Source organism: Lepisosteus oculatus, chromosome 7 (assembly GCF_040954835.1).
Source record: "Lepisosteus oculatus isolate fLepOcu1 chromosome 7, fLepOcu1.hap2, whole genome shotgun sequence".
Classification (NCBI taxonomy): domain Eukaryota; kingdom Metazoa; phylum Chordata; class Actinopteri; order Semionotiformes; family Lepisosteidae; genus Lepisosteus; species Lepisosteus oculatus.
The window spans coordinates 7,071,334-7,096,194 of NC_090702.1; the positions used below are offsets into that span (position 1 = coordinate 7,071,334).

Below are 24,861 nucleotides of genomic sequence, written 5' to 3' on the forward strand. Positions count from 1 at the left end.
GTTATGATATAGTGTACCATTCACAGGTTATGTAAACTAATGTTAGAACCTTGTCAGTTATAATAATATCTACCTTGTATCTTGTATCTAACATACACTTGTATCTTGTATCTAACACTTCTATTCCTTTACAGATGTCGTCGACATAATATCATTCCTAAAGGATTTCGCCTGAAATTTAATACCTTTTCTTTTGACCCTGATACTACCGCTCACACCTGAAGAAGGCTCCACGGCCGAAACGTTGTGTTTTCTTTCTTCTCTTTTCAGCATGGAAAAAACTATTACTTGTTCCTTCGTATCTAACATGTCAGTTAGATAATAATTTATGTTTGAGTTTCATTCCAAAATTAACTATTTACAATACTGGGTTGACTTGAGGACTGCAAAGAAAGAACATTGTAAAGGTATCTTTTTTTTCCGTCCTAGATATATTATCATCAGGCTGTATTCTACGCTGTCTGCATCAGTTATGGAAAAACAGGTTTACGTATTTGTTTTTTGCATTACTGAAATAAATATTCACCTATTATTTCATATAAAACATTTCGTACACTGCTACTCATTTTGATCGTAATCTTTACACCGGTTTCTGAGTGTTCAGAATGTGACCTAGTCTTCCTTGTGGGCTCGGTTTCCTTTTTTTCTGGTATTCAAAACAATTTCAAGCTTCCTTACAGGAATAGCTATCGTCAGTAGCTTATACTAAAATAGATTTGATGTGATCTCAAGAACAATTAATGGGAAAACAAAACATGTACAGTAGCACTGCTCGTTTTTAAAATAGAGGTTGTACTAGGATAATGTTTTTGCCTCTAGCAAAATTCATTTTGGTTCCTTCTAACGACGTTTTTTTCTGTTGGGACTGGACCTTTGCACACTCTTTCTGTCTTGTAAGACAATAATATTCCACAGTACTTGTGTCCTGTTCCACAGTCTATCGATCGCTCTCTTCCGTCAGTTTTTATTCTTAAATGCACTAGGGTTGAGCCAGATACATAACACACTAATTAGGGCAAGAATGAAGCTCTCATGCAATCTTGTACCGATAGCAGATCAATTAATTGAATGTACTGTAATGCGATACATACTATTATCTCGCTGGTTTCTGACCTTCGACTGCATGTTCCAGATGAGAAGCATGTAGATTTATGCTTTTTCTGGTCCGAACACATAGAAAGTCTTTCAGCGCTGGAGGCTGGAGTCGTGTATTCCGCAGACGATTTGGAAAAAATAAAATCGCTTACGGAAATGTAGACTAAAATTTTCAAGTCGGAAAACGTTTAACAAAAACCGCTACCAAAAGAACCCAACACAGAATTTAACGAAGATCTGCGAAAATCAAAGTATTTTAATAAAACCAAGCAACCACCTTGACTCCATGTGAATGTATGTAGATTTTGAAGTTAAATTCATGTGTGGTACAGAGAGCGTGGGTGTACTGAATGGAGACCCGTTTAAATTATCCCCAGTGAGTGGGAGGGTGCCATGTAGAGAGGCGCAATCACTTTCAAACTTTTCAGACATGTTTTCTTACCTGTAAGCACAATAATTGAGACAAGGGGCGGGATTAGAAATACCTGTCCAACAACCCTCACTGACGGCCCTATCTGTAGTCCAATAAAACCGACTTTAGTCTTTAGACTTTAGTCCAAGAACGATCACATCAAACCACACATAGTGGAGAAATATTGAAGAGCCATTTGCGTCGTACAAATTTTAAAGACATGAGGGCGTTGTGGCCGAAGAGGCTGTTTATTGTCATAGCTAGTGTAGGAGCAGTGCTTTTTGTAATAAATACAAGAGAACGTGGAAACACTGGAGTGACAGAAGCGCAGCGAAATAACGGAGACTTTGACTCGGAGATCTTGAAAAAACTTGATGAATTGGACGCCAGCATTAAGGAGCTCAGTAAGTTTTCGCACAGACCTCTCCAAAAATAATTTCGCTTTTATGGACACTACAACTATACTGATAATACGTTGTCTTATTCAAATATGTTGAATACTTCAACATTTCAATCACAATTTGAAAACAACAAGTTCTTGAAATAGGGGGTTCAAAGCCATTTCATGCCTGCTATATACTGCATTTGCGGTTCTACACTGTATGTGTGTATACTGTGTACTAACGTGCATGTACAACCACTTACATTATAAATTGAGGTTTAGATCTTCTTAGTGTCCTATGCGCTCATAAAATCCCTTCACCCGACATCAAAGAAATCTTAAATGTCTCTATTACTGTCTCTCAGGAAAGTCTGTTCACATTGAATTGTTGGAGATGGTGTTCTGAGTGCTTCTACAGTATAAGCAAAAAACGCGATGGCTAGCGCTAAATTTTCAGTTATGGTGTCAAGGTCAAAATGGGTACCAATACTGTGTGCCTTGGCAGATTTAATTAAAATTCATTTTTTAATCGATGTATTAAAAAAAGGACATAGAATAATAATAATAATAATAATAATAATAATAATAATAATAATAATAATAATAATAATAATAATAATAATAATGTGTTCTCACTAACACAGGGTGAAAGTAAGGACAACTCTCATCCAAATAAAAGGGAGGCACCTCTCAGAAAGCTATGAATTGTTCCAGAGTAGGGTTGTTTATTCTTAATACAAATCCAGCTTTCTGTTTGCTTTTGCTCATTCTATTGTGTTTATGAATGCTCAGAATTCCAGTATGAAATTAATGAATGGCAATGCATTGATGATGAATATGAAAAAATGCATTGTAACAAACGTTTACTGTATTTCATGTTGACATGTCTAGGTGTCCATTATTTCAAGCTAATAACCTTTAGAATTTGGTGTGAAATGTATGGATAATTTAGTTGAATATTTACACTTGGAAGTTTGGCATTAATAAAAGTGTGTCTTCTCACCAGTTCATAAAGGATTCATACTATAAAAATCATGGTGTATAACACGTCACTTGTTCTTGGAGAGCACATGTCCTTTGTCCCTAATACAAAATAACATGAAAAATTTTCACAACAGTACCTGATGTGAACTTCATCTAGGTTGCTTTTTGCATAGAATAAAGAGCAAACATGTTTTTGCGCAAAAGCCTGTCTCCATTTTATGAATTCACAGCAAAAAAAAACTGTTAAAATAATAATTGGTCATGGTGATACAATGTCAGATATACAGTATCAAAGATGTCAAATGAAATAACCTAACATCTGAAATTAGGTCTGAAATAATTTATAAAGACAGATAACCCAATAAAGAGAAATGTTACAGTGTAACCCAAACCCATTTTTTGGTGGTGTTGTAAATCACTGTTACAGAGAGACAAGAAAGATAGAAGGAGGTAGACATAGGACTATGTTTCAGAACGGGTACTTTCTAGAGAAAGATATTATTACCTATATGTTGTAATATAAAGATCTGTATTCATCAAAATACACGTGTTAATTGAATTTCACAACTGTAAAAAAGGAAGAAAGAATGTATGCAAAAAGGTGTAAAGTTTATGGGACATTTCAACTTTTCCTATGTAGATTGTTAAGGATCAATAGGAATAACAGCAGAAATAAAAATTGTAGACATGGTTAAACATTGCCTTCTTACCCAATTTGAGAAAATATTTGTATTGATCTAACCTTTTCAAACAACGAAAGCACAGTGAGGGAAATTGAGATGAGAGTGCCATTAGAGAAATAAGATCAAAACGGTGTCCTTTGAATGGCAGTCCACTTGTGTTGCGTGCAAATCAAATTCCTACAAATCCAGGAAAGCTGGCTTTGAAGAAATGAGCCAGAGAAGCAAGATGTGTTAGTATAGTAATGAAGTCAGCCATAATTGGATGTCAAGTGTATAGAAGCAGAGAAGAGATTTGTCTGTAGTGTATGGAAGCCCGTTTCCGCCAGGGAGTAAAAAAAAGCGCTATGGTATCTCAGAATTCCGACTTAGTATCTTAGAATTCCGACTTAGTAACTCAGAATTCCGATTTAGTATCTCAGAATTGCGACTTAACAACTCAGAATTCCGACTTAGTATCTCAGAATTGCTACTTAGCAACTCAGAATTCCGACTTAGTATCTCAGAATTGCGACTTAGCAACTCAGAATTCCGACTTAGTAACTCAGAATTCCGACTTTATATCTCACATTTGTGACTTCGAAATAGCCATATTTCATTGTCTGTCCTTTTGTTAATGTAACGGATTCGGGTTCTAGTGCTTGTGCCCTCGCCGCTCCCACCCTAGCTCGTGCCTCGCTGCACTTCTGAGATACTAAGTCGGAATTCTGAGTTGCTAAGTCGCAATTCTGAGATACTAAGTCGGAATTCTGAGTTACTAAGTCGCAATTCTGAGATAGAATAGCGCGTTTTTTTTTTACTCCATGGCGAAAACGGGCTTCCATAGTAGTGTGATTAAATCAAAAGTTAATATTTAAATAATATTACAATCAGTTAAGCAGTAAGAAGGAAGGTGCAGAGTCCAGAGTGAGGCCTCGTTTGCTGAATGATCTCTTAGCTGCCTTCTTCAACAGGCACAACCGCTATGAACACAAACAGAGAGCTCTCATTCAAGAGACCTTTGCGAGGTGCGTTTGGAAATACACAGCACCTGGAGATGGTGGGGATTGAACCCAGGACCTCATACATGAGGAGCATGCACTCTACTCCTGAGTTACATCCCCACTGCATACCTTTAGGTTAATTGTCTTCTGGGAAAATGTATCCTGGTGTGAGGGTGCGTGGGTCTGTGTTTGTGTCTGTCTGCCCTGCGATGGACTGGCGATCTATCTAGGGTGTACTCTGCCTTGCACCTGTTGCTTGCTGGGATGGGCTCCGACTCCCCTGAGTCCCTCAATTGCAAGAAGCAGTTACAAAAAATGGATGGATGGGTTAGTAAAACCATATAAAAACATTGTGTACAGTTTTGATCAATATTTTACAAAAAACAGATTGTTGCTCTGCAATCAGCCCAATGAACAGCAACCAGATACAATTCAATTCAAGCTTTATCGTCCACTAGGGGAAATGTGTTTTACGGCACAGTCAAACACAACACAATGACAAATAAACATCATCAAAAGGGAAGAGGGTACAGTAGTGTTACAGGAGAAAAGAATCAAGAGACAAGGTGGTTAATTTAAGAGTGTAATTGCAGTGGGAATGAAATATTTCCTGAGTCTGTTGGTTTTACACCTGGGGGCCCAGAGGTGTCTCCGAGATGGGAGAAGCGTCAATTCGCAATGGTGGGGTTGAATTGAAACATTCTGGGGTTTAAATGAATGTTCAGTATGGACAAGCTCCAGGAACCCTTTTTGAAGCGAGAAGATGATAATGATACCTGGTACCAGATACTATCTCCGGATAGCCCTGTGCTTTAATTTCAATCAAAATTGAACAAATTGGGGGTGATATTAGATCCAGGCCTGACATTAGTCTCTCATGTGCAGAATATTGTAAAAACATCATTCTTCCATCTTGGAAACATTGCCAGACTGCACTCTATGTTGTCTTTGACTGTCACTGAAAAGCTGGTCAGCACTTTTGTTTTTTTACTCTAGTCAGGCTTGTCTGCATTCTGTGGGTGCAAGACAAAGCATGTAACACCGGCTTTCATGCCAGAGGAGAATAAGACAGCAATGCCACAGATGTTCAGCAGCCATATCGCCCATATTGCAACTCAAAACAGATAACCACTGAAGGTCAGCAGGTGTGAGCCTGGTCAGTACCAGCATGGGAGACCTCCTGGGAAAAACTAAAGTTGCTGCTAGAAAAGGTGTTAGTGGGGTCAGCAGGGGGCGCTCACCCTGCAGCTTATGTGGGTCCTAATGCCCCAGTATAGTGACGGGGACACTATACTGTAAAAAGACGCCTTCCTTCAGATGAGATGTAAAACCGAGGTCCTGACTCTCTGTGATCATTAAAAATCTGTTTCTCGAAAAGAGTAGGGGTATTACCCTGGCCCCCTGGTCAAAGTTCCCATTGGCCTTTACCAATCTTGGCCTCCTAATAATCCCCATCTATGAACTGGCTTCATTACTCTGCTCTCCTCCCCACTGATAGCTGATGTGTGGTGAGCCTTCTGGCGCACTATGGCTGCCGTCGCATCATCCAGGTGGGGCTGCACATTGGTGGTGGAGGTGAGTCCCCATTACCTGTGAAGCGCTTTGAGTGAAGTGTTCAGAGTTATATTTAAGGAATTATATAAGTGCAAAGAATTATTATTAATTATTATCTTGCTACATGCTGCAGCTCTGGGATTCTGCCCCCAAGGATATCAGAGAGTCACCTTTCCTGAGTGCATTTAAATCTAGACTCCAAATCTTTCTGTTCATTAAGGCTTTTACTTAATTTGTTTCTGTGACTACTCCATTTTCTAACTTCTGCTGTACTTCTAACTAGTTGTATCTCTTATACAGTATGTTTTGCTTTCTTTACTATTGTTTTTTTTAAACTGTAATGCGCTTTTAGTTGCTACTTTTAAAGCTGCTATATAAAATAAAGTTTATAATTATACAAGTATGAAAACATCTCAAAAACAAAGTCAATTCAATGGACAAATTTTCAATGAGTGATGAAAAATGATCCAGTGAAGAAATCCCAGAGGCTGAACTCCCTAGGTCAGCTGAGAAAGTTTGGTGTTAAAGGGGAACTGCATTCCCCATTTCTCAACTGGTTATTAGATGGCAGTAACAAAATAAATGAATTGACATTACAGAAACATTTTACAAAGTTCGAATTAAGCACAAAATTGTTAACCTTGTAAAAATATTGTTAAGTCACCAACAAATAAGTACAGGTTGTGCAGCAGATGTTTCACCGCAGAAATGTTCCAATGTGATCTGCCTGCAGAGTTAACAAGTAAGTAGTATTTGTTGGCAAAACCATGTTGAAATCGAACAATATTTCTATTGGATTAAAAGAGATGTACTCACTAGGCTGCCTGTTTACAATGTATGGTAATCGCATCCCCAGAAGTTTTGTTGTCTCGTTCTGAACTGCAGAATATAGCGTATAAAGTACCTGGAAATTTTGTCTAGCTTGTGATGTAAAGTGGAGGTTTTAAAAGTTACGGTGTACATTTTACCTTTATTGTGGTTTGAAATGCTGATTCTTTCTAACCTCGAAATATAAAAATACCATTGCAGTTCCCCTTTCACCAGAAAGGAATGACACACTTCTGTAGAACTGTGATTGAGAAAGTGGTCACCTTCTCGATATCAATGTGGTACAGCAATACAACTGCCCAGGAGAGGAAACAGCTGGAAAGAGTCGTACCGTACGCACAACATCCCAGATCAACAGATGCGATCTTCCCTCTGTTGCTTCTATTTATAACAGCAGCATCAAACAGAGCTGAGATGGGGTCCACAGACCCCTTCCCTCCTGCCAGCTCCTTTTTTAAACTTCTCTCTTCGGGGAGAAGGTTTCAAAGCATCAAATATAGCCCTGCTCAGTTCTGAAATAGCACGTATCCAGAGGCCGTTGGGCACCTCAATGCATAGATCTTGGATGCAGCAAGTATTGGATGGGAGAGATTCTAAATATACTTAAGTGGAATAGACCTTTGATTGATTGATTGAGTAAAATGTACTGTGGATGTGTAAGTGTAATGTGTGTTTTTTATCTAGGTTGCACTGGAACAAATTCCAATGATCTTTCTTGACATGGCAATAAAATCTTAAATTAATAATAAATGTTAATTGATAATTAACTTTAACTTTGTTAAAGCATTTTTAAAAGTGAGAAAAGAGACACTTCTTTATCCTAAGGGAGCATGGAACAGGCTACCTAGTCATGCTGTTGAACTTGATACTATTGCAAGAAAAAGCCTATTGAGATCTTTGGATCAATTAGCTACTAAATACTGAAATAGCTAGATGACGCCAAATGGCTTCCTCTCATTTGTAATCATTCTCATGTTCCTTCTTTTGATATCAAGTTTTTATTTACCAGAGCATTATTTTATATGCCTAGCCCAAATCTGCCATTGGATATCAGATTTAGAATCTGCAATTGCTGGGCAGGTTGACATTTGTAGTAAATATGATCCCAAATGTCAGTAATAAAAAGGAGTTAATAATTAACCAGTGAAGACTATGTGGAAGCTTAGCACAATATCATCCTACAAGTGTGAAATTCAGTGTTTGTTCTAAGTAGTGTTTGTTTTACTTCAGGGCTGTTATACTGTAATATTTATATAATTTAAATGACATCTGAACTATTTTCTTTGGTTTTGGCATCTACTGTGTAATCTCTTCTTCCCTCTGGGGTATAATAACATAAAGCAAATCTCTTCTCTATACTCATTCCATGTTGTTTTTAAAAATCATGTCAACTCTGTCTACTGTAGCTCATTGACTTCACAACTTTCCATCGGGACAATATGACTTGCGTTTGCTTAAATTGTTGTGTAGATCTAGGCTTACAGTGCTTAGAAGATCAACACAGTTTATAATCATAGTGAAGAAAGCAATCCAAGGGAATTAAATGGTGATATGCAGTAAAGCAGTGAAGGTCAGAGATGAAGATTTACTACCGATAAATTCTCATATCAATTACCTACTTTTCAATGTCAGCACACATACTGTAACTCCCACAGATTACAATTCAAGTGACACACAGAGGGCTCTGCAACAAATAAGTGTCATCAGCCAGCAGCCATATCACCCTGCAACTCACAACTGGCAACCCACTGAAGCTCGGCAGGTGTGAGCCTGGTCAGTACATGGATTGGAGACCTCCTGGGAAAAACTAAGGTTGCTGCTGGAATAGGTGTTAGTTGGGTCAGCAGGGGGCGCTCACCCTGCGGTCTGTGTGAGTCCTAATGCTCCAGTATAGTGACGGGGACACTATACTGTAAACAGGCGCCGTCCTTCAGATAATATGTAGAACTGACGTCCTGACTCTCCGTGGTCATTAAAAAATCCCAGGGCGTTTCTCGAAAGGAGTAGGATTGTCCTGGCCAAATTTCCCATTGGCCCTTACCAATCATGGCCTCCTGATAATCCCCATCTATGAATTGGCTTCATTACTCTGCTCTCCTCCTCACTGATAGCTGTGTGGTGAGCGTTCTGGCGCACTATGGCTGCCGTCGCATCATCCAGGCGGATGCTGCACATTGGCGGTGGTGGAGGGGAGTCCCCATTACCTGTAAAGCGCTTTGAGTGGAGTGTCCAGAAAAGCACTATATAAGTGTAAGCAATTATTATTATTATTATCTCTGTCAGACGTCATAGTGCTGTGACCATAAAATGCCATGTCTCTCTGTGCCTTTCCTCTCGGTAGACAAACGATTGCATGAAAAGGAAGAAAAGGTGGAGGAGAAAGCTGAGGAGAAAAAGGCAGAAGGAAAACAGGAGCAGAAGGGGTTAAAAAAACTGTTCCCTGAGTCGTACCTCTTTCAGAAGTGGGGCGATCATTTGTCAGAAGAGGAGCAAAAGGAAGCTCAATCGTTGTACGAAAGATATGGATACAATGTGTTTCTGAGTGACAGGCTTCCACTGGATAGGAATCTCTCTGACACAAGGAACCCCAGGTACAGTATGCTGAGCTTTGATACCTAAAGGCTTGCTCTGCTGTTGACAAAGGTCAGTGACAGTTGTGATTGTTAGTAGGATTTTCACTGTTTTCTTGTTCATTGCCAGCTTGCAATTTAATCCTGAAGTGAGGACACCGAGGTAGCAGGAACAATGAAAGATGAAAAGCAAAACTTGCTTGTAATATGATCATTTTGTGCATTGATAAATAGAGTCCACATGTGGTCTTATAACTTTTTATTATAACAAAAGATGCCTTTTAACTTCATACTTATTGGGGTTTCCAATGGTACAGTGTAGTTTACTGCAGGAATCAGACAAAAGTTTAGAATTTTAGGAACTCTAATCTTCAACATATACTCCCTGCAACATATACCCCCTCAAGATGTCATAGAAGGTTTAAGTGTAGCACAGACTTCACATAAAAACTCCCACTATGTGTTAAGGTAGTGATTTGTCTGAATTTAACATTTTGTATGATAAGATCATTAACCATTTGTGTTGCATTATTGTGTTTTATGCTTTCGTGGAAAGTGTCTTACAGTGCTTACAATTACCTGTTTCTTACAAACAGATGGGATTGTAAGTTATGTTACCATTTGGTATTACGTGTTTCTCCACAAAAACAAAAAGGTTTTAACCTGGGTTTATAAAATGAAAATGCCACCAAAGAGCCGTTTTCAAAGCACTGTGTGTTGAAAGTGTCTGATTTCTTCTATGCATGATGATTCCCGAAACATTCACACCATAAGTTTTTTGTGTTTTCTTGTGAGACGTGAGTTTCAAGTGTTTCTTTTTATGTTTTACATCATTACCATGAATGGAATTATCCTTTCCCTTCTCTCTGGATGTTCTTTTTTTAATTCTCTGAAGGGATTCTGCCATACTGTATGTGCCGGCATGTACACATAGTTTGTGCTGTATCAAGTAAAACATGTTTATTGAGGCCTGTAGGGCAGGGGACGTGTAGTGAAACCAGATGGCAAGTCTAGTAAACCTGGGAAGATCACGCGTGCAGTCTGAACTCCAAGCAAAAGTTCGCAAGGACTAACGCCATCCAAGAATCAGATGCTTTGCAAATGTTTTTAAGTACACTAAGTTCTGGCTTAATATGATTGGTCAAGAGGAAATGGGAGTAAACCAAGGGGTAGCTGCAAAGGTGGAGATGGGGTGGAGGAGGGATGAATGTGAAAAAGTGTAAGAGGAGGTCTGTGCAAGAGTTATATACATAGCGAAAGTCGGTAATGATTGCAATATGCTGTACAACAGCTGGATGAGATTGGCCTGTCTGTCGTCATCCCTCTTCAGTTAAGAAATTCCATTTAGGGACCATGCAGGCCAGATATCGGAGGGTATAACTCCACTTTCGGTGGTTAAGTGCGGAGAACCAATGGGCTTTGGAAGATTCCAGAAGATCTCGAGTGAAAGCTTCTTCCAGTAGTGTCACGATTGTAATCCTTCCCGCTTAAGGGCGCTCCGGCTCGTTCACTTTTTAGTTGATTTTGTGTACCTGCTCCCCGTTCCTGCCTCCCTACAAAAGCCAGACGCTCACTCTGTTCCAGGCTCTGCGTTGGTTTCCTGAACCAGCCGATCCCTGGTTCCGGTCCCCCTTTTTCTTCCCCGACCCCTCGCCGGATTCCGCTCCGGCTTTTAACTTTGTTTTGTTCGTCTTGGATCTATCACCCGGCTCTGGACCTTTGCCTGCACTGGTCTTCCCTTTGGACTCCCTTTTGGACTGTTCGCCTGGACCACGTCCCCCGTAGCACTTTTTTCACGCCACTCTGGTTCCTCTTCTCCTCCCTGTGTGTGTTCACTCCCTTCCGGATTGTATCCTCTGCATAGGGTCCAGAAAGAGGCTTCGTAACAAGTAGAGGAAGAGCAGAAGGAGGTGGAAGGGGTGTATACGGCAGAGTGATGAAAGGTTGTGAATATGAAGTGACTCTTCAACAAACATGCCATTATTTCCATTATACTACTGCAAATACTCCTGCTCAGGACTACACACCTGTAACAGCCCCAGAAAACAAACACATTCTAAGTAGACATGACGCAACTATCCAATGACTTCAGCTGTTCTACTAATTTTTAATATTGAATCATGTGAATGGTTCAACTGTATTATAATGGTATTGTAAATCAGCAATAAAATGATATAATTAGGATTTTCTTTTAAAGCTAAATCTCTAGACTATTTTGATCACGAGATGATTTCTCATAGGATCTTGCTTCATTCCCTTGACACTTTTATTTAAATATTGCTTTTGAGTACATAAAAAATGACATTAAAAGTTTAAAGAAATGGTTGATTGAAATCCTCACATCAATTAACTGCTGGAAACTTAATGAGCTAAAAAGTTTGATCTCTTTTGTAAACTGTTACAAAAAAGATTAGAACTATAAGCACTATTCGATGTGTCAACGAAAGAGATGCCCTTGAATTTAATTTTGTGGATATGGTTTTAAGAAATAAAGCAATTGATGCCGTTAAGGAACCAACTTTGTGAATCATGTTTCTTTCAACAAAGATGTCAAAAGAAGAAATATCCCAAAGACCTTCCTTCACTCAGTGTGGTGCTGATTTACCTGGATGAAGCTCTGTCAGTGATAAAGAGAGCAATTCGCAGCATCATAGACAGAACACCTGCTCACCTCCTGAAGGAGATCGTGCTTGTGGACGACAACAGCTCAAATGGTTTGTCTCGGGTGTGGACGTGGGAGTGGTCTTTGGGTTTTGTGCTAAAACATTTGCTGATCGTGTCTTCTAATCACAAGGCCATTTTGTATTGTATAGTCTTACTGCCTGCCTGTATCTGATCAACAGAGGACCTGAAAGGGAAGCTTGATGATTACATCCACCTGATCCATGAGAAGCACCCAGGGTTGGTGAAGACAGTGAGACACAGTGAACAGATGGGCCTGACACAGTCACGGATTTCTGGGTGGAAAGCCTCTACAGCTGACGTTGTAGCCATTTTGGATGCCCACATAGAAGTTACTGTGGAATGGTGAGATGCAAATATTACATGGATTACTAGGTTCATGTTTGAAATCCATAATGGTACTGTAAAGACCAGTTTGATGAAATGATCTTTGATTGGGTCTCGTAAGTGTGTCTTGAGATTTCGGACAATGTTTTGAATTTGCAGATTAGTTTTTTCTTTCTCTTTATACCGTTACCACTGGCTTTTATCACTGTACCTTTACAATGTTCAAGTCAACAATGGAGAAGTGAACACAACATTGCCATTTTACTGAACAATAAAACCAATAAATTATATGATTGAGCATGACTGTGGAACAGTTCAATAGGGAGCTTGGCATCTTGAACTGAAATGGTTAAGAATGGTCCAAGAAGGATTTCTTATCCAATGTAATACACTTACATGATGATATTAATCTAGTTGTTTTGTTTTTTAAAAAAAAGCAGGACAGACTAAGAGAAACAAGAAGATTAACAGTTGAAGACTCATAGCTACAGTGAAGTATGGGACCGTTCAAAATACAGTTCCTTGCAATTCAGACCCTTTAAACATTTTCAAATGTTGCTCGGTTTCAGATGATACTTACACATCTTTTTCCAGTCAGTATTGTTATTGCAAACCCACATGCTCAAACAGAAAATTAATTATTTGGCAGCAGATATCTTCAAGAAAGTCAAAAACTGAAATATGCTGCCTGTATAGGTATTCACACCCCGGTGCTCTGGTAGCTTGAAGTTTACATAGGTGTAAGAAATTGCCTTAACAAAGATATAATTGCCTTACTATTGGCCTATGCGCCATTGAAGTGAGAGTTACATTCACTGGATACAAACCCCAGTCTGTTTAGGGATTATTGGTCATACAGTAAATCAAAAGTAAAGGTATAAAAATGTGAGTTAGCAATAAAAATACTGATTAGAAAAAGATGTGTAAGTAATGTATCATTTGAAAACCTTTAAATGGTCTGAATACTTTTGCAAGGCACTGGACATCTTCACATCCTACAGTGCACCATATCCAGTAAGTTAGCATCTTTAGGTACTAAGACTAGTACAAATCAGATGTTTGATGGGTGTAAGTCATACGTGTTATGAAAACTATAGCTGGACCTACATGTCACGGACGTCCAAAGGGACTAACCGTGAGGAGTAGGAGAGTGGAAAAAGACCCATATGCGTAGCGGCGAGACGGGAAAAAGGCCCGGGCTCATTAGTGCAAAGAGTTCAGGAATGCCGTATAGAAACCTATGCCCTCAGGGAGCGGACGTGGGGCGCCCTAGTGCTAGGCGGGTCTCAGGACATCCGAACGTCAATGATGAGCCAGGACAGAGTGCAAGACCCGGAAATATATAGCCCAAGGGAAAGAGAGGGACAGGAAGGACAGCAGACCGGAAACAAGGGACAGGACAGAGAAGGAGTGCCCTCTGGCTGCAGAGGGCGTGACACTACAGTTCTGGAGAATTTTCTCTGTGTAACCATATTGTAGGAGATGATCAGCAGATATGGTTTATTTGAAAAATTACCCGTGTCAGAGGATAATGGGCAGTAGAGCACAGGATGTATTTAGGTTTTGAGCAGGCTTTTCATAAAGTTCTATATACTGTAGGGTGCATCTCATACTGAATGCTGTAGACATGTTAATGTAAAAATAATCAGGGAAGAGAAATCATCATCAAAGCATTATTAGCATGTGTTACAGGTGTTTGTTAAGATCTCACCTGTTGAGATTTTCAGATAAGATAAGTAAGGGGAGTGGTGAACACTACAGCAGTAAAGGAAATACAAAAGGGTATTATTCAGCGTAAGAGGAATGTAGGTTCAGATAAGACAGATCTATTTCAGAATGGTTGAGCTGCTGCTATCAGGATAAGGTGATTATTTAAAAACCCGGAAGGATAAGGTAACATTCTTTCTACCTGTTTTCTCAATTCCCAAACATCTTTGTACTGTATACTAAAGCTCAATGAAAACGCAACACAGAATTTAACCACTTTATGGACAACTGCGATAAATTTGGGATAGGGCCAGCAATCCTATGCAAACAGTAGTGATCCAAGCCCAGCTGCAGACGTATTTGGGGCCTTGGTCAGTGTTAGGGCTCCATTTCTTTTCAATTTGTCAGTCAGCGTAATCACATTGGAATACCATAATGCTACACCGCTTACACCAAAGGTGCAAAGTTGCTTATGTATGTTCAATTTAGGGTGTGGAACGGTGGAATGGTGGCTAATACTAGTGCCTGCAATGGATCTGTGAATGCTGGTTTAGAGCCAAGCTTGGGCATTTGTGTGGAGTTCATAGGTTCTCCCCATTTTTTGCATACAGTAGTTTTTTTTACACAGAGATCTGGTTTTCCTTTTAGCTCCTAAAGGCATGCTGGCTAGATTCGATCAGCCATCCAACATTTACCTTTACTTTGTGGACCTGCAAAGGCCTGGCTTTCTTTCTAGGAGAACATCTGTGAGGTCTTAGCCCCATCTTGCACCCTAGGCTTCTGGGATAGACTGCCTTGTCTTGACCCTCAGCAGTATAAGTGGCTTTTTGATGACAAATGCAAGGTATAATACAGTATAATGTTTAGCATGACTGGGAGCAAAATGTGGCTAAGATCAAGTGCACAATTGGGATTGATTACATGTAAATACATTCCAGGCAATTATTAAATGGATTAAGAGAGGTCTTGTGATTTATATGACAAACCAAGACCTACTGCCAGTACATCCACAATCTTCACGCAGAGCTGTCATCGATGATTGTGTGGACTACTGGATACGTGAAAGACTGTGTGATGCTTTACCTTTCCTCTTGTGCAGCACCTGCTCCTGAAGGTTCACTGGTCAAGGCTGAGTTCAAGTCTTGACATCTGTGTTTTTATTGTTCACACATGGTATTGAATGTGGTACGGGGGCCTTGCAAATAATGGACGTGAAATAATTGTAAGAGGGACAAAAGCTCACCTTAACATTCTCAGATAACCACCACTAAGGAGAGCTGACTTGGATTCCAATTACATGTAGTATTGCAAAATAGGTCAGGATTTCTTAGTGCTCTTTTCACAAGCGTGCATACAGTGACTGTGTAAATGTTTGTTTGGTTTTTTTTTGTAGGGCTGAGCCACTGCTTGCAAGAATAAAAGAAGATCGCACTGTGATTGTGTCCCCTGTGTTTGACAGAGTGAATTTCGACAATTTGGAAGTCATTCCTTACATTGCCGCTGCTCATGGCTTTGACTGGGCTCTGTGGTGCATGTATGAGTCCTTCCAGCCCAATTGGTACAAACTAATGGACGAATCCCTTCCAGGAAAGTAAGTCACTTACCACCGGCCGCTTCAAGGACAAAACCAGGTTCTGTAGGTTACAGAGAACATAATTTGATGGCAGCAAGGTGACATAGTCCTTAGTGCCTTTTGTGTGCAGCTTGCAGTTCACCCTGTTATCTGGATGGGTTTTCTCTGGAAGTTCTCCCAGAGACTGATTGTCTGGGCTCTGCATTGTCTATGTGTGATTCTGTGCATGCGCCCCGTGATAGGCTGGCATACTATTCTGGGTGTATCATCTCACACCCTATGGTTTCAAGACAGGCTCTGGTTAGCTGTGATCCTTACCAAGAAGATCTTCTGAATTTCACATTTGGATATACTTCAGGATTGCACATCTCCAGCTCTGAAGCAGGGTGGTGTCTTTTGGTTATACATTCAACCTCTGTTCACGTCTTTGTTCCCTGAAGTCTTAAAATCATAAATTTATTTTTGCTCTATTTAAACTCTTGGACAGCATCCATAAAGAGCTAGGACTGTAAACCACTCCTACAGTATCTGTCTTTCAACTGTGAGACGCACTCACATCAGTCAATTCTCACATCTAAATCAACAACCCGATTATCACTGAACACTTGTTTTGTGTTTTTGACAGAAGCCCCTCTGTTATGGGAATTCTTGTTGTAGACAGAATATTCTTCGGAGAAATTGGCACTTTAGATGGTGGAATGAAAATCTACGGTGGAGAAAATGTGGAGCTGGGAATCCGTGTAAGTCACCACAAGATCACAATAATGCCAACATCTTTACATATTACAATATGCTCTATGCATAATGTGCTTTAAACATATTACTAAGCCTATGAATGTATTTAATTATTTATGGCTTAAAATAATAAGCCATATAATAATATGAAAAATATTATTATTAAGACAAATAATATGAAAATACACAAAAATGACTAAATATTTCAAATGTATTTTAAACTTGACTGCTTTTGCATTAAGCATCTCAAGCTACACAGACCCAGTTTACCGACATTTGTATCTCCCACAATCCTTCCTGATGTTCCAGCTCTTTTTAAGAAGTATCAGGGCTGTGTTTCACAAAGAAAGAATGCTGAGGTCTGTAAGGTTCAATGAGCCAGCTACAGAATGTAGCAAATCCTTATGGTATTGAAGCGACAAATGTTTTTTAGCATTTGGCCCAGTTTGTTGTTCAGGTGTGAAAGCATGCTTCCCTATAATCTTTTTGGGTTCTCCAACTGTTGGAAATCAAGTTTTGTCATAAAGGAGTAATACTTCACACGGTGTAAAATAGGAAAATAGGACACCTCCAATAATTCTTTCCTGCTAACATTTAAAAATGTTGCAGTTGCCTTTGGAAATGGTTTCAACTGGAAGAACCCAATTAAGGGAACTATCTGCCTTGAGTTTGTTCTAAGGTGGGGTGACAGAATACTCTTCTACACAGTCAGAAGAGTAGGGCTTCAAACTAATGGATTTTATCCCTACGTGGGGAATGAATGTATCCTCTTTCAGTGTATAATGGTGCATTGACACATTGCCAATTTCAAATCTCACATCTATTGTGATGACTTAGTGTTTTAATTCTCTTCAACCACTCATACAAAGTGGCCTGGAGTCCACTTTGTTCAATTATCCACATAAATATTTACCCTTCATGTGAAATTTATTGACAGCCCTCAGCTGTCAGATGTGAGAATGTACACGTCTCTACACTTTACAGTTCGCTACACTTGTTGACCACTGTGGTTTCTGATGAGCTATGCGGTATTCATAAACAGATGATTTTGACATTTGGAAAGTGACTTCCGTAAAATAATCTTCTTCAAATTGTGAATAAAACTGGAATACCAGAAAAGCTACGCAGTTAGTCCTTCTCCAGCAATGCTGCTATAAAAATTGAAAAGTTATCAAATCTGACATTTTTGTAGTCACTAACACGTGCCTGAAATTGTCTGTCACAAGACATTTTAGACAGCTCTGCATTTCAGAAGTCACTGATCTGAAACTTTCAATTTTATGGGAGCCAGGACTGAGTTCCTGCAGGTTGTCCTAATTCATTCTCAGTAGTGCCCAGGTGAGAAATGAAGTCTGGGTGCACTGCGCTAGCATCTGGTCTTAATATCGAGTGGTGATCTCAACTTGGTATAGCAGTATGTGCCGATTCCTGACCACGACAGGTCTGTGTACCAGGTGCGTTTCCTGGTCACATTTCTGTGAAGATAAAAAAAAAACAAAAAAACTCATTGCCAGAGTAGGTGTGCCAAAAACACTGTACTGTGCTTTACATGACCTAGGTGTGGCTGTGTGGGGGCAGTATTGAGATTGTGCCGTGTTCCAAGATAGCTCACATTGAGAGAGCACACAAACCCTATCTGCCTGACCTCAGCATCACCATGAAGAGGAACGCACTGCGAGTGGCTGAAGTGTGGATGGATGAGTACAAGACCAACATTAATGTTGCTTGGAATCTTCCAATTAAGGTAATAACAAAAGCTGACAATTGTATTGATTGAGTACATCTATCCATATATTCATTTTCTAACTGCTTTATCCAATACAGGGTTATGAGGGAGCCAGAGAGCAACAGGTACAAGTTGGGATACACCCTCAATGAGATATCAGCCCATTGCAGGGCAAACATAGACAGACAAGCACACACTCCCACCAGGGCCAATTTTCCTAGAAGCCAGCTAACGTGTTAGTATGTCTTTGAACAGTAGGAGAAAACCAGATCACCTGGAGGAAATCCATATGAAGACAGGGAGAACATACAAACTCCACACAGACAGCACTTCAGGAATTGAACCCAGGGCCCCAGCACTGCGAGGCAGCAAAGCTAACCACTGCTCCACAGGCTGCCCAAGTAAATCAAAAGCAAAAATAAAATAAATGCAATAGATGATCTGTGCACAGAAATGTCTTCAATTGAAAACTAAAAGAGAATACTAAATCCTCAAAAGAGAATACTAAATCAGAGAGTTGTGGCTTATTTAGACCAGGAAATCACAGACAAGGCCTTAACCTGTTTAGTTAAGCGAGAAGATGAATAGTGGAGAAATACTTTGATAGAAAGAGCAGTGAAAAAGCTTTTTGAAATACCGTTATTCAGTTAAAAATTACGTGTACTGCCTATAAAAACATGTGGATCAAAACTGTTTTGCTTCAAGAGGGTGAGTTTTGGTGAAGAACTCGTTTTTCAACACGATCACAATCTCAAACACACTCAGCTTGAATCTGCTACCTCAGAAAGAAGAGCAACAGGTTTTGTAACTGATGGGCCGATCATTCGCCCATGACTAACCTCATGTTTAATGAGATTAATGAGATGACAGATGATATATATTGAATGGACAAATACAGATGTAGATACACTGCTGGCACTGTAGAAAAATGCAGCTTGCGTGCAGGAGGGGGTATTTTCATTAAAAAAGTTTACAGTAAAAGAAAACATAAAAGAGGACTGAATTAAATTAATACAAAGTAATTAAATAAATGATGATGCACGTGGAACTCACAGGTATGGGATCTCCCTGTCTCTGGTTCCCTCCAGTGGAGGCAGCGTGCAGTTTTCCATTTTTAAATACACTTTGAGCATTGTGAAAAGAAAATCTGTTATACTGCGGCCGTTAATACTGATGTCTCATAGCTTTCAGGTCCTGGATTGGGTGTATTCTGTGTATTCTGGTGTCCAGCCTCTTAAGAAGGTTCTGGACAGATTAATTGGTGTGTCTAAACTGACACTGTGTGCTTGTTTCTGTGAGCTCACCCATGACACAGCTCTGCCCTGAACCCCTTGGCTTCTGGGATAGGCTCCTGAATACCATGACATTTACCATTCATGGCTTTTCCCACGACTGATGGTGGGTAGATGGATGAATGAATTATGCGGTGTGTTAGCAAATTGCAGAGCATTATCTGTCACATCTCAGATGTGAAATTTGGAAATGGCCTAGCTTCTAAGCGTATACTAAACTAAGCTAATATACTAAACTACATACATAGTTTAGTATATACTAATATATAGTATATACGTAATATACTCAACTAAATTGAACCGTATTACATTGCCATTCAATAACTGACAGGATTCATTCTTTCTTCCAGAACCATGGAATTGACATTGGGGATGTCTCTGAAAGAAAGAAGCTCAGGGAAAAGCTGAACTGTAAGCCCTTCCAGTGGTATATAGACAACGTCTACCCTAAGCTGGACCATTGGGAAGACCTTGTTGCTTATGGGGCTGTAAGTAGTCCTCGTCTTTGCTTAGAAATCTTCTGAACCTAAAAAAAACTATATTTTTCTAATATACTGTAAATATATAGCCCAAAAGGTGGCATGATTGTTAACACTGCTGCCTCACAGTGCTGGGGCCCTGGGATCAGTTCATTGGGTGATATGTGTGTGGAGTTTGTATGTTCTCCCAACATTTGTATGGGTTTTCTCCAGGTGCTCCGTTTTCCTCCCACACTCCAAAGACATGTCAAGTAGGTTAGTTAGCTTCTAGGAAAATTGGCCCTGGTGTGATTGTGTCTCTGTGTGTGCCCTCCTATGGACTGGCGTCCCATCCAGGGCGTATCCTGCCTTGTCCCCAGTGTTTCTTGGGATAGACTCCAAGCCATCAGTCTGAATTGGATAAACAGTTTTTAAAAGTGATGAGACGTGAAATGATTGTATTGATACATAAGGTATGTGTGATATGACACATACTCGACTATAGTTTTCAAGCTTGGTAACTTCAAATCATTAGATGAAGAGTTTGACCCTGCTTATATTTTAGGACAATTTTTTTTGCTTTGTAAATTTACAGATGAAGAACACTGTGAAAGAGAATGTTTGTATCGATCAGGGGCCTGTTCCTGGACATGTACCTATTGCATATGGATGTCACTACTATGGTCCACAGGTAACTATTTACAATGTGCACTCCCAGTATACTTGACTGTATTTCTCACTAAAAATGTGTTTAAGTGTTCGGCCTCGAGTGCTCTCTTGTCTCAGTGGGAATCATTCTGGTGTTCAGATGTGAAGGAATAAGATATATTGTGTTTTTTTTTGTCACCTTCCAGCGAGTATACATCCGTAAACACGGTGAAGTTTACATTGGAGGTATTAAGTCTCACAAATACAACAACAACAGATGTCTGGTTGACCCACGTACAGGCAGTACCCCGGGCCTGTATGAGTGCAATGTGGCAAAACAAAAAGGCTATAGCATCTACTGGGACTTTAAGCAGGTAAGGTCTTCAGCTTTTAAGTATGGGGTGGTTTAGAGTTTTTTTTTTCTTTCAATGGCACCATAAGTGTACTGAGAGACCTTAAATAAGCAACACATTTTATTGATTCCTTAGGAGCGGCCAATACTATCTGATCCCTGTGTGTTTTGCTTGATTTATGGATATGAAAACAGTTATCTGAGGGAGCTGCTGAAAATGAGCTAGATTGCATTAATAACTTCAGGCCTTTTGAATCAGAAATGCCTTTCTTGAGCCTACGCACACTGATAATCTGACCCCTGTTACAAGTTCATTCAAACTGAAAGTCTCAGAGTCATAGATACTCATCATCTGAAAGCAAGCATCACAAGCAAAGAAATCGTCTTTTTTTTTGTAAGTATACCTCTGAGTGCCTGATCTGTATGGCTCTAGTAATGTTAGCAATTATGAATGCTGAAAATAAGGACCCTGTGCAGGACTCAGGTAGGCTTGCTTATTTCCCTGAGTAGTAATAGGAAATCCAAATAGAAAAGACTACCAAAAAAGAAACACAAGTCCTAATATCCGAAATCTAAAGCGTAGGCGATAGTCAAAACCGGGAGGAGACAAAACAGCGACCAATCCCAAAACGCAAAGGCAGAAACGTGGTCAGAACCTAGCGAAAGTCAGGAATAGACCAAGCTATAGATGGAGGGTACGCAACTAGGAAGCTCCAGGGAGAATCTGAAATAGTGAGCGATGGTATGGGGAAAAGAGGTGGGTTAAAGTAGTGACGGGAGTGAAAGACAAGAGGAAGATTAGTCGCGGCGTGAGCGTGTGTTTAAGTGGGTGTGCGTGGGAATGTGACGGCGTTTGCAAGAGCGTGTGGAATACGTTACAGGTAAGGGCTCAACCAGATCAAAAGATAACTGGACTGGCCTAGAAGGTTTTGACATGACCGAGAAACACTGGCAGTAGGGCCAGCAGCCATGTCACTCTGCAACTTACAACTGGCAACCCATTGAAGCTCAGCAGGTGTGAGCCTGGTCATTACCTGGATGGGAGACCTCCTGTGAAAAACTAAGGTTGCTGCTGGAAGAGGTGTTAGTGAGACCAGCAGGGGGCGTGAAGTCCATGTGGGTCCTAATGCCCCAGTATAGTGATGCCGACACTATACTGTAAACAAGCACCGTCTTTCGGATGAGATGTAAAACTGAGGTCCTGACTCTCTGTGGTCAGTAAAAATCCCAGGGTGTTTCTCAAAAAGAGTAGGGGTGTAACCCCGGTGTCCTGGCCAAATTACCCATGCCTCCTAATAATCACCCTCTATGAATTGGCTACATTACTTTGTTCTCCTCCCCCACTCCGATGGCATGCGGTTGGAGTATTCTTGGTTGCTTTTAATGGCAACGTCAGCTCAAAGATTTGGTTCAAACCACCTGTGGAATTACATTACATTAGTAATGTTCAATGTTTCTTAAAACTATGCAAGCAATTTCTTAAAAATATAATATCCTACACCCTCCATAGCATGGACGTTTCCAGGAATATGCATGATTTGACTGAAGATTTCAGAAAGAAAATTAATAAAGAGGTTTGCTGAATTATTTTTCCCTTGTATATATTTTTCTGTTCTTTTATTTTGCAGGGGAAGGCCTTGGCCAACAAAGAAACGCATAGATGTCTTGAAGTTGAAAAGGGAGCACTTGTGATTCAGAACTGCACAGGTCAAGGCTGGGAAATTCAGCACATTATTACAGACCTCTAATGGACACACAGCAGTTGTTGATGGCTATCGATATTGGATGAATTGTGCACCACATGTCTAAAAGAGGGGTATCTAAGAATATTACTTCATGGAACTTTTGGGATAAAATGTTTTGTTTTATAAGAAAAAAAAGAAAAAAGCTATTTTTATCGATGGTGTTTGTCCATTCATTTGGCCACAAAACGGTTTTTATGTACTGTTTTATTTTCTAGTCAACTTTTAGCATCTCCTATATATTGTGGGTTTCAGGTACATGATGTCCCACAATCTCCTTATTAAGTCTATTTACTGTATATACTCTATATCACAAAAAGGTCACAGAGGTTAACTACCAGTGTGGCTGAGGAAAGGGAAAAACACAATTAGTGGCCACACAGTACACTACCACAATACAAGGTGTGACCCAAAAAGAAAAAGAATTAGAAAAGAGAAAATGAGAAGATTGGGAAAGATAGATGAAGGGAGCAGAAAAAAAAGGGATTTCAATACAAAAGAATCTCTTTGTGAAGGAAAACTTTGGTCAGGGTTTTAAGTGGATTCATTGGTGCTAAAACCAAGAGCTTTAAACAATGATGACTCTTATGGCAAAGTTTAGGAATTGCTTCCAATTAGACAAAACCAGGTGTCTGGCCAGTAAAGGGAAACGTGTAAGTATTGAGACAGGTGATATTTTTGCTGTGCATTACTGAAATTTGTATATCAGATCAATAGATAAATGTGAGACAAAAGAATAGAATGTCAGCTTTTATTTATGGTTTATTTTGTAAAAACATGTTAAGCCATGTTAGAATAACAATGTTTTGTTCGGAATTTCAGGTCAGCATAAGAATTGAGAAAAATCTATTAAAAGTACTGTACTGTTCATATTTGGTTGCATCCCCCTTACATAATAATCAATAATTAACTCATTACACTTTTATAGTGCTTTTCTGAACTCTCCACCACTACCAATGTGCAGAACCCACCTGAATGATGTGATGGCAGCCATAGTGCGCCAGTTTGCTCACCACACACCAGCTATCAGAGGGGAGGAGAACAGAGTGATGAAGCCAGTTCATAGATGGGTATATTAGGAGGCCATGATTTTGAAAGGCCAGGGGGAAATTTGGCCAGGACACAAGGGTAACAACCCCTACTCTTCTCAAGAAATGCCCTGGGATTTTTAATGACCACAGAGAGTTAGGACCTCCGTTTTACGTCTCATCCAAAAGGTGGTGCCTTTTTACAACATAGTGTCACCATCACTATACTGGGGCATTGGGACCCCCAGAGACCGTAAGGTGAGTTCACCCTACTGGCTCGACTAAAACCTCTTCCAGCAGCAAAAACCTTAGTTTTTACCAGGAGGTCTCCAATCCAGACACTGACCAGGCTCACACCTTCTGAGCTTCAGTGGGTAGTCAGTTGTGAGTTGCAGGGTGATATGGCTGCTGGCAACATGCAATAACTGCTTCACGTCTGTGATTCATCAAACACAGAGAGCAGGTTGAAAAAGGAAATTTTAAGTTTAATCAATCAATTTTACATTTACATTTGCACAGAAATGTAATCATAGAGTTGCGGGAATAATGTCATGCTCTGGCTGGGACAGCTCAAAGACTGCAGTTGCCACGGGCGACCGCAACATTCGCCCGAGTGTTCGTCCTCCAGCTGAGCCTGTGAGACCGAGATCGGGACACATGTCTATCCATCCTTTTTCTTTTCAATCACACAGCAAACTACTAATAAAACCTCTGCTTAACACCCACTTAAAGGCTCGATTCATGGCTTATTCAGGGCTCTCACATTGAGCTACTGACTGAAAGGTGATCAGCTCTGTGTCCATCCAAACAAAGAAGGGACCTCTGTCAGGCACCTCTAAAACCATCAGTCTTCTCTGCTTGGAACCCAGGCAACCTACTGTACTGTACAGTAGCTGACCAGCCATGATGAATCTCTGTTTGTAAGGAAACCAGGCATCCTTGCTAACCTTGAGCAGTCTGGAAGATGTGGAAGACCCGGGCACATGTGCTGCTGACAGCCTGGTCCACTTGAAACTCTGGGCAGCTTTTAGTCTAACAACCAATCTGTCTGAAACACCCCAGTCAGCCCTTATAACTTTGGAGGTACCCGGAGCACTGTGAGT

General features: G+C 40.1%; 1 protein-coding gene across 1 annotated transcript; it reads left to right on the forward strand.

The window, feature by feature from the left end:
* The first annotated feature begins 1,583 nt into the window (after nt 1-1,583).
* On the forward strand, nt 1,584-24,483 carry LOC102685400 (probable polypeptide N-acetylgalactosaminyltransferase 8). Its single transcript, XM_015353019.2, has 11 exons — nt 1,584-1,911; nt 9,260-9,509; nt 12,036-12,202; nt 12,332-12,515; nt 15,598-15,795; nt 16,403-16,517; nt 18,071-18,256; nt 19,881-20,018; nt 20,584-20,679; nt 20,843-21,010; nt 22,617-24,483. Exons 1-11 carry the CDS (start codon nt 1,728-1,730, stop codon nt 22,734-22,736), a joined length of 1,806 nt encoding a protein of 601 aa, XP_015208505.1. The 5' UTR covers nt 1,584-1,727; the 3' UTR covers nt 22,737-24,483.
* Nucleotides 24,484-24,861: the final 378 nt, after the last annotated feature.

Coding starts and splice junctions, on each gene's coding strand:
- LOC102685400 (XM_015353019.2), top strand. CDS start 1,728: ATGAGGGCGTTGTGGCCGAAGAGGCTGTTTATTGTCATAGCTAGTGTA. Junction 20,019..20,583: donor ACCTTGTTGCTTATGGGGCT/GTAAGTAGTCCT, acceptor GTAAATTTACAG/ATGAAGAACACTGTGAAAGA. Junction 20,680..20,842: donor GTCACTACTATGGTCCACAG/GTAACTATTTAC, acceptor GTCACCTTCCAG/CGAGTATACATCCGTAAACA.